The following is a 10,590-nucleotide window of genomic DNA, read 5'->3' as shown; positions in this document are numbered from 1 at the left end:
ATTAAATTATAATTTATAATTAAGAAAAAACTATAAATGATAAATAAAATAGAACTCAGTTAAAGTTCGCACTTTTTTAAATTTCGCACTTTTTTGTGCTTACATGAAGGTTTGATAAGTATGTAAAATCCTTTCTTTTTCTTATCCCTCCCTATTATCCCCCCCCTCTCTCTCTCCAATAAAAATTTGCAATGCAAAAAATTGCAATGGCTTTTACAAAAAGAATTCTAATAAATTTTGATCTCCTATATAAATCTTTCGACGTCTCATTTACGTAATTAAAAAAAAAATGCAACAAGTCCCGTATATATTGCTTACAGACGGAGCCGTTTGATGATCCGGTTGCATATAAAGGCGAGGTGATCGTTGGTCTAAAGTTTGTTCCGCCGGATCCGGCGCAGCAAGAACGTGATCGGGAAAGCAGTGCGGAACGTAGCAGTTCTAAAACGAAAAAGAACTGGAGCCGCGGCGCGCTCCATGTACTTGTCAAGGAGGCTAGAAATCTGCAGACGCGCGGCAAAAACTCGGGTACCTGCGATCCCTTCTGTAAGAGGTATACTTCCCCTCATTTTGAGTATTAATATTTCTTACTTTTGATTGTATGAATTAATATTTTTATTATATGATACAATAAGTGCAATTTATAAAACAAAGGCTGATAAGAGAAATGTCACAGTTGCATTAAATAATAATGATTACAAATCTAAAGTCTTGCAGATGCTTGAAAACAAAGAAACTTACATCAAATTAAAGAAAGATCCGATTAATAAATTAACTATTAGGTGTACAACTTTGCTTCCGCCGTTTTCCTATAGGTGGCTTTAGCGGTAAATGGTGGTCGAAATAAATAGATCATAGACGTCATACAATAAACTTGGGCATCTGTCAACATAACCCCATAGAAACATTAGTCGATTTGTGTCTGCATCATAAAGTTATTCTCGATTGAAAATGTCAGTTTACGAGCCAAATTCTCGTCATTTGCGGGAGGTTTTAATTTTTTGCTTCAATATGAAGAAATCTGCGGCTGAGGCTCATCGAATGCTCTCAAATACTTATGATGAGGCCGCTATTATAGTAAAAGAACGTGAGTGGTTTCAACGCTTCAAAAACAGATTTTGACGTCGAAGACTGGTATAGCGGTAGAAGAAAGAAGGTTTTCGAAAATGCAGAATTGGAGACATTACTTGAGCAAGACTCGTGTCAAAATCAAGAAGAATTGGCACGATCATTGGGAGTGACTCAACAAACCATTTCAAAACGCCTCAAAGTCATGGGAATGATTCAGAAGCAAGGAAATTGGGTGCCGTACGAATTGAAGCCGAGAGATGTTGAACGGCGTTTGTTTGTTTATGAACAGCTGCTTGAAAGGCAAAAACGGAAAGGATTTCTGCATCGCATTGTGACTGGGGACGAAAAATGGGTTCATTACGATAATCCCAAGTGCAGAAAATCATGGGGAGTTCCCGGCCATGCTTCCACGTCGATGGTCAAACCGAATATTCACGGCTCCAAGGTCATGCTCTGTATTTGGTGGGACCGCTCGACGTAGTGTCTTATGAACTGTTAAAACCGACTGAAACAGTCACAGGCGATCGGTATCGAACGCAATTGATGCGTTTGAGCCGAGCATTGAAAGACAAACGGCCGCAATACAACGAGAGACACGATAAAGTGATTTTGCAGCATGACAATGCTCGATCCCATATTGTGAAAGTGGTCAAGACATACTTGGAAACGTTGAAATGGGAAGTCCCCACCCGCCGTATTCTCCAGACGTTGCTCCCTCTATCACTTGTTTCGATCAATGGCACACGGCCTGGCTGACCAGCACTTCCGGTCTTATGAAGAAATAAAAAATTGAATCGATTCGTGGATAATCAAAAGATGACCAATTTTTTCGACGTGGGATTCGTACGCTACCCGAAAGATGGGAGAAAGTAGTGGCCAGCGATGGACAATACTTTGAATCATAAATGTATAACCAGTTTTTTACAATAAAGCCTCGAATTTCGGAAAAAAAACGGCGGAAGCAAAGTCGTACACCTAATATTAATATTAATGATGTCCGAAATCTGTTATTAAAATGGAAAAAGAAAAATTTTACTAATGATTCAATGTCAAAACATTATCTTGTGTCAAAACATTAGCGAAGATATTTTCCCGAGAGCGTACTTTATCGAAAATACATAAATTGAATTTTTTGCCCATTCAGATTAATAATATCATTTATAGCTAGTCCTCTATATATCTTGGCAACTTACATAATGTCATCTCAAAGAATGTACCTAAATCGGTTTACAATATTGATAATATTTTTCAATTAGTGAAAAAACTTAAAGAGACACGTTTTGAAATTGAATATGTCTTAATTTCAATGGATGTTGTGTCCTTGTTTATTAATATTCCCATTGATTTGGCTATTAAGAATATTGATAAGAGATGTGAGATGTGAATTTTGTGAGGGATAAGGTCAATATCTCGAAAGATAAATTTATATTGAGAGTACTTAATTCAACTTATTTTAGTTTTGATGGGCAATTTTATAAACAAAATTTTACTTTTATGAAGTCTTTCTCCAATAATAGCCGATTTAATGGGGAATTTGGAAGCAAGCATTAGAGACTGGATTTTCAACTTTTGTTTTATTTTCGTTATGTAGATGATGTTACGATGACAGTTACAAAAAATCTAGTTGACTTGAGACCTTTAAGAGACATGACAGATGAAAATTTATTTTAGAATTTGCCGACGATAAAATAAATTTTTTGGATATCACTATTACTAATAATAACTATCTAATTGAATTTGACTGATACCATAAGCGTACGTATTCCGGAAGATACCTTAATTTTTTATCATCACATCTCACAAAAAAAAGCATAATAATAGGTATGACAGATAGAGCGTTTTTATTATCGAACCCTAAATATTACCAAAAAATTTTTTTGGTAAAAACACATTATCAGTACATTATTAAAAAATGATTATCTGATTGATTTAATTTTTAATATTATTAACGCACATTTAAAAATTCTCATTCATAAAGATATGATACGACAAAAAGAATCGAATAAAGAAATCAAGAGGGATTGTACTTCTTGGTTTGTAATACCTTATATTTCAAAAATTTCAGACGAATTCAAAAGAATTAGTAAAACCTTTAATACTAAATTAGCTTTTATACTAAATAATTAGCTTTAATACTAAACTAGCTTAGATAAATTAAAAGTTTGATTGAAGGACATAAAGACATACTCCCAAAAGAAAAGAGAAAAAATGTTGTGTATAAAATCTCATGTAAATCCTGCGATGCTTTTTATGTTGGACAGACAAGAAGAAAACTTAAAACTAGATTGGCTGAGCATCGTATTAACCGGAATAGTAACAACTATCGGTGATCACAAAATATCGGATTAAATTTGAACATGATTTCGATTGGGAGAATGTCACGATACTAGATAAAGAGCGTTTTCTTAATAAATGTTTAATATTTGAGTGCCTTCATATATTCGTGCAACAAAGTAGTCTCAATTTATGCTCAGATACAGAGGGTGTACATCAAATTTATATATAATTATTAAAAGACATTAAATAGTTACATTTTGTCGGTTTATAAATTATTGTTTATGAATTGACATTGTTATTTTTTCTTTTTATTTTCCTTGTTGACTTGATATGTCTTTCTTATGATATTAAATGTATTAGTCATGTTTCTAGCTGCGATCAATATGTTTTTTAACTTCATACTCTTTAGTGATTATAAATTTTAATTTTATTTTGGTTTTGATGCAATATCGAAATGAATTCCTTCTATGTGTTTTAGAGTGAGTCACCAGTTTTTTAATTTGTAACTTGTTTTTAAACTAGTTTCGAAATATTTATAAGATAATTGTTTTAATGTTTCGAATAGATTACAACATGAAATCTGTTAATATGATGGTAATTTTTTCTTGGACATAAAGAGATTGATATTTTGAAATTGTATTGCTGAGGATGGTTCCAAAGTGAACTAAAACGTATTATTTTTTATTTTTTGGCATAAAGATTCTATTTTCTGGAATCAAAATTTAAGATTGCGTATTAACTATCACGCGACTCTCATTCGTCTTGATTTTTTTTTGGATTTTTTGTTGTTGCAATTTATAAAAATGGATATTTTTGTTTTTAAATTAGGATATATGTTTTAATTTTTTATATTGTATATCAAAATACTATATAATAATAATTATTATTATTATATATATAGAGTATACTTATGATTACAGTTAAAAATGGTTTTAACACCTCTGTTTAAGTCATAAAGATGTTTTTAAAGTTTAGAAAAAAATTCTTACATCACCTGCATTGTTTCAAGTTGCAATTTCTTTCAGTTATTTGCTTCCCGACAAAGGACGATCTGGTAAGCAGAAAACCGGCGTCGTTCGTAGGTCTGGCGGCTCACCAGTTTGGGGTCATACGTTCATCTATAAGGATGTTAGTTTACAAGAATTGGCGGAACGCGGATTAGAATTAACAGTCTGGGACCATGATCGAATTGCTAGCAACGAATTCCTTGGCGGCGTTCGATTTAATCTTGGCACGGGTATTTATATAAAATCATTACTTTAAATTGTGTATACATATATTGAGATTATTTATTTTCTTAAGGGAATTCTAAAGTCGTCCTGTGCATAATTTTTTTTACAGAATTGAAGAATGCATTTAAAAAATCCCGCAAAAAACAATTTCACGAGAAGATCGAAAAAAAAATTTAATTTTTCTGGCAGGTACAATTGTCACCTGAGATTAATATTTGCTTGATAAAAAAGTTTTATAGCTTGTAAGTTGAAAATAAGTGCAAGGTGGGATTCAGATTGTTTAAACGAACAATACTGAGTGGTTAAGATTCAAAGTGTAGAAAAAATATTTTTCTTAAAACGAAATTACGTGCTTTGCAAGATGAAATTTATTCCGAGCAACAACAAAAAATTTCAAAAATTGAAATCTTAAGAAAAATTTTTTGTTCTCAACATAGACTCCATAAACACGTATTAATGCGTATACTTCAATCCTGAAAAAGGATTTTTGAATCTGTAAAAAAAGAAAAAGTAATTATACAAATTATATATATATATTTAATTATACAAAAATTATGATTTAATCGGTAATATAGACATGGACACAGATAGTTTTAGGATTCCCTTAATAATCAAATTGAATTTATTAATTGTATATCTTGTCACACACAGATAAGAAAAATAATAACTTCTCGAAATTTAATCGTAGAAAATTTAATTAATAAAATGTCATTTTCCTTGATTTAGTTCGCTAAATTGATTAATTCCCTGTTCTAAAAATTTGATAAAGATATTTTTTTTCGGCAATAATACAAGCACAAATCTCCATTTCAGGCAAGCATTATGGGAAATCGGTGGATTGGATGGATGCGACCGGCCGTGAGTTATCTCTCTGGCAAAACATGCTCGAAAGGCCAAATTTCTGGGTCGAGGGCGCAGTAACATTAAGGCCGAACTTGCACAATCATGGGAAAAACAACGGTACTTAAAACAGCAACGTGATAATGTCGCCCACTCTCTCCAGTTCTTGTTTCCGAGAGATGAACGGTTCACCAATTTAGTTCAAGTTGATTGTACATAGATCTAAAAGTGTCACGCTTACGACGTGATCTTAAATATTTGCGAACGAAGAATCAGTGCCTTCGGAAGCGACTTGAACTCGTCTAATCTTCCTGAATGGATGTAGACAAAAATTCTCTGCAAAATTCCCGTCAATCGTAAAAATCGTTTACCAGATTAGCTTGGACTGATGAAATATATCATTATCGGTTCCGAACTTCATATTATGTAAACAGTACGCATTAAATTATTTTCAGTTCCCTATCCATTCTTATTTCTACGTTGCCCGTTATTGATTTTTATATAAATCGTGTTCTCTACGTAAAATTCTTTCATAAACCTTTCAATATTTATTGATTTATAATGAACATGTTGCACAAGATGCTTGCTTTTATGAATTTTTTTAAAAATAGATTCTTATTCTTATTTTATTGGCTGCTTCGCTTTGGCTATTCAAAAAAATATAACAATCATTTTCATTATTTTGTATTTACTCAATAAAATGATAAAATTTAATGATTTAGAAGAGAAGAGAGGATATGTGTATATGGTATGTGCTAAAATATTTGCAAAAAATAAAAAATGCATATTCTCATTAAGAAAATATGAAATATATTCGAAGTGTATTTTAAAATATAAATAAAATATTTCTGCTTACTAAAAAATATATCATAAACGTATCGTTTTTTAGATTTATAATTTTTACTTTTCAACATATTTTCTTTTATCCAAAGTTACGATTCGTAACAACATAACATTAATACAATTGACGTGCCAAATATTAAATGTTGTGGTGAATTCATATTGTAATAAATTTCTTTAATATTTTTCAAGATAAAATTATATTATAATTTATTTAATTTTAATATTATTGCAATTCTTTTTCTAAAAAATATTCTTTTTTTATTATTAATAGCTATATATCAGTAATTATAGGACAAAGCGAAGTATACTTTATTTGTTTCTTTGAAAGCTGCGTCTTTGCGTCTCATAATTTTTTCTTTTCGCTTAATTGTGATTAGAAAAAAAGTTGTATAAATTATGTAAGTCATTAAAATTCATGCAATATTATAAAGCATCGAAGATTCTTAAAAGAATATTGTCAGGTTTTTGAAACGTCCGAAACGATAAAAGCAAAAGGACGTCCGTCCAAAACAATTGGCAAGATAATTATTAGTATCCATATGTATGCGTATATATGTGCGCTCTTTGCAGTTAACGATGAATTAACTCTCGTTGAGTTCCAAACGTTGAATCACGAAATATTTCGTAATTTCGCGAAATTCTACCTCACCAAAAAAAAGTCCGAAAATTAATCTAACGGCACGAATGATAGTTTAACATTTTTAAACTTTACAAAAACGTGCTCTTAGTCCATAATTACTGCAAAGATTGTAATAGTATTACATTTATTATTACGAACGTAAGAAGTTTTGTAAGAAGCAAATGAATGACGGGGTTGCAGTTATATTTTTACATTTTAAGATTATGAACTTTAAAATTTGATTAATATCGTGTAAGACATCATATAATCCATAATGGATTTTCACCGAAAAATGAGAAGTAATGGTGATAATAATTTATACATGATAGAGAACTCAGGTCTTTTATAAAAGTAGGATACGCTTCCTTCATTCATTTGCTTCTCTTCATTTACTAAATAAATCGGACGAGACATGATCAAAAACTCAGCGTTTGGAACGTCTGAATAACGTTGTAGACACTTTCCTTTCTTGGAGAGAAAGATGCTTCCAATGTGTAACAATGTAGGAACAAGCGAGTCTCTCGAGTGAACGAACGAACGAACGAACGAGCGAATGATGGAACGGTGTATTTAAGGGATTTAAATACGACCGCTTCCTCGAGCAACATAAACGAAAACGCATTCTTGTAGATGTTATATTTATATGTATACATATATATGCAAGCATCGAATCCGTCGCCGCTGAAATTCCCGAAGGAAACTCGCCATTCATAATTATATTTCCAAAATTAAAGAAGCTTTTCCTCCGGGAATTTCAGGACGATTATAAAGGCTCGTATTCGCGGTGTGCGTTCAGCGGCGATTTGTTTTTATATCGTTAAGCGTTAAATGCGAATGTTCTGATCCAATATTAATATAATATTTGGTACAGTCAGTTACGCATTTAGCGCTAGCTGCACCGCTAGATCGTGTTATAAGTATCGACGACTCTCGAAGGTTCAAGGATAAATCGAAGGTTCGAATTGATGAACTCGTACTTAACTGATTTATTATACCTTCGATTATTTATCAGTATAACATCGTAAGTCGTTGTAATTATCTTAAGACTCTCTGTCTCTCTTCCTAAAAACAGGGTTAACGAAAGGGAACTGTGAAACTGCCTTTAATGTTACGTAGAGATTTGTGTGATGCGTAAGCTCCTGATTGAGCTAAAGATAGATGAATTAAAAAATTTCAATTATGAGAAAATAATTTTTTTTTTAAGTGCAATTGATCTTTCAAATAAGAAATTTATTTAATAATTTTCGAATTTTCATTCTAATCAAAGAAAGTTATGTTTAAGTCAAGAAATTCAAATATAATTTTTTAAAAGGAAATTGATTTATATTCTGAAAGAAATTTAAATAAAATAAAAATGTAAATACATATTTAACAAAGATAAAATTTAGAAAATTGAAGCGCCGAATTTCCGTAGAAAGAGTAAGTTTATCGAAGTCGTAAATTTAATAAAATCATATTTCTGTGTGAATTCTTTTTTAATTCAACTATCCTTCATAGGATCAATATATGTGTCTTAAATTAATATAAATTTTGAGATATGCGTAGTATATAAGATTTCGATATTCCTGAAATACTAAATTTAGTGTCGTTACGATAAGTGTATGTCGTGCGCATTTACGGACCAATAGAGAATCGAGGATTTTATTACGATAACCCATTGCGTTTTCTACCCCGATAGAGCCTCCAAGTTATTTTACGTATGTTAGTTCACTTAGCATTTAATGTTATGAAATGTAATGTTAAAAACTTAGAGAAACAGACATTTATTTATATGTCGCTCGTCGGTGTACATGATAATAAAAGTTTTATACGTTTACTCGTATATTTCGCATAATTTATTTATTATAAATATATAAATGCCTGTAAGAAATTATAAACATAAATCAGTTACTTATCGAGAGAAATCATATCAGTCCTGCAAGTGAAAGAAATTTAAATCAATATATATTGAATAATGATAAAATTCATCCAAAAAAATAAAAAATACGAATCATCGTAACATAAAAAATATACGATCATATATATAATTAATCAAACAATTTCATTTTATATAATTTTATACTTTTTATTTTATTCTTAAGAGCATTTTTTAAAAATATTTCGCAATGTTTTTTTAAACTGTATATCATAAGCTTTTAAATATATTTTTTATCAGCTATGCATTATTTATTTAGATGTATCCATTTTAAAGTAAATAATTATAATCTATTAAAGTATAATAATTACTGATATCAAAATGTAACTTTTATTATAATATAATCTTGATATGTGTATGTTTCTAGTATATGTAAATCTAGTATAGGTAAATCTCTATGTATATGTTTATCGTTAGTATTGATAATACAATATTAATCGTGCAATAGATGCGGGCAATGAAGTTTATTAATATCGAGAGTTATGAAAAGAATTTTGTGTTGATGTTTCATTAATATCAATCATATCTGACTAGAAAATATAATATTTTAAAACCACGCTTAGAAATATATATGCAATTCTCGATTAAAGATCGTTGTTCGAGATGAACCTGTTGCCTTCTGAATTCTTGCCAGAATATCGATATTTACATTTACCATATACACCTGGAAAAAATGTATTACTAGTTTATATTTACTATTTATTTATTTATTATATTTGTTTATATAATGGATAATTTTAAAAAGTAAAAGTTAGTGTCAAAAATGTTTTAAAATAATTTCCAATTATACAATTTATTTCATAATTTGATTGCTGTATATACCTTTGTGATCTTGAGGATTGCGCACCGAACTTGGCAAGGGTGTGTAATGGATGTTGAAGTATATGTCATCAAATTCATTATTGGTTTGCGTTGAACTGGGTACGTACTTGCGAATCAATTCCGGGATGAGCTTGATCGTCTTGGAATATCTACCGCGAGTGTTAGCATTTGATCTCTCCTGCTGAGTGACTCTTCGGGAGTCTAGAAAGCGAAGACTCGGAGGTAAAATGTGGATAGCATATAGCCTGTAACGCTCATAATCATCTTCATCAGTAGACGTTGGATTGGTCAATTGATCAGGGCAACCGGGATTGCCCAGAAGACTCACGTACTCCACGTTGGGACAACATTCTCGTATTTTATCAAGAGCTTTATCGATATTGAATATCTAGAAACGAAGTTTATTATTTGATTTCTATATAAAAAAATACTATACAAGTCCCTAATAATTATTTATTAAAATAGTGTGTTAAAGAAATTAATAAAAGAAATTAATAAAAGAATTAAAATTAACTTAAAGACTAAATATCGTTAGTAATTTTTTGTATGAAATTTCATAAATCTTTTTTAAAACATAATCTTCATAAAAATTTTATTACTTTTTTCAATATTTTTTTAAGAGCACCTTATTATTATTAAGACTCAGAGTGGTCAAAGTCGGCATATGAGGTAATGTTTTGAGATTGTCGAGCTTGTTATTGTCCAAAATCAATTCCTGAAGCTGCTCAAAATCCTTTATACCAGAAATAGTTGACAATTCGTTATAGGAGAGATCCAAACCGAGACAATCGTGATCAATGACTCTTATCAAACCATTAGGAATCTTTTCTGCCCTTTGCCCTGTATACCATGCCTAAGTCGATTATAAATATAAAAGTAAGAAAAATATAAAAATAATAATAAGAATGTGTGTGTGTGTGTGTGTGTGTGTGTGTGTGTGTGTGTGTGTGTGTGTGTGTGTGTGTGTGTGT

General features: G+C 30.7%; 2 protein-coding genes across 3 annotated transcripts in view; one reads left to right on the top strand and one right to left on the bottom strand.

The window, feature by feature from the left end:
• Positions 1 to 5,952, top strand: part of LOC108691820 — a 42,142-nt gene extending 36,190 nt beyond the window's left edge. Inside the window, exons 15-17 of the mRNA XM_018199734.1 lie at positions 321 to 553; positions 4,374 to 4,585; positions 5,394 to 5,952. Coding sequence (XP_018055223.1) covers positions 321 to 553; positions 4,374 to 4,585; positions 5,394 to 5,548 — 600 coding nt within the window. The 3' untranslated portion in view covers positions 5,549 to 5,952. The remainder of the gene's footprint in view (positions 1 to 320; positions 554 to 4,373; positions 4,586 to 5,393) is intronic.
• Positions 5,953 to 9,335: 3,383 nt separating this feature from the next.
• The window catches only part of LOC108691791 (leucine-rich repeat-containing protein C10orf11 homolog), a 4,612-nt gene continuing 3,357 nt past the window's right edge, over positions 9,336 to 10,590 (bottom strand). For both annotated transcript variants that reach the window (XM_018199699.1, XM_018199700.1), the window contains exons 6-8: positions 10,245 to 10,472; positions 9,620 to 10,007; positions 9,336 to 9,461 (exon numbers count right to left, since the gene is read on the bottom strand). In XM_018199699.1, the coding sequence (XP_018055188.1) occupies positions 9,382 to 9,461; positions 9,620 to 10,007; positions 10,245 to 10,472 (696 nt within the window). In that variant the 3' untranslated portion in view covers positions 9,336 to 9,381. The remainder of the gene's footprint in view (positions 9,462 to 9,619; positions 10,008 to 10,244; positions 10,473 to 10,590) is intronic.

This window comes from Atta colombica, unplaced genomic scaffold (assembly GCF_001594045.1).
Source record: "Atta colombica isolate Treedump-2 unplaced genomic scaffold, Acol1.0 scaffold52, whole genome shotgun sequence".
NCBI classification, from domain to species: Eukaryota; Metazoa; Arthropoda; class Insecta; order Hymenoptera; family Formicidae; genus Atta; species Atta colombica.
The sequence above is the reverse complement of the archived record's forward strand: the minus strand, read 5'-3'. Positions and strand labels throughout refer to the sequence as shown.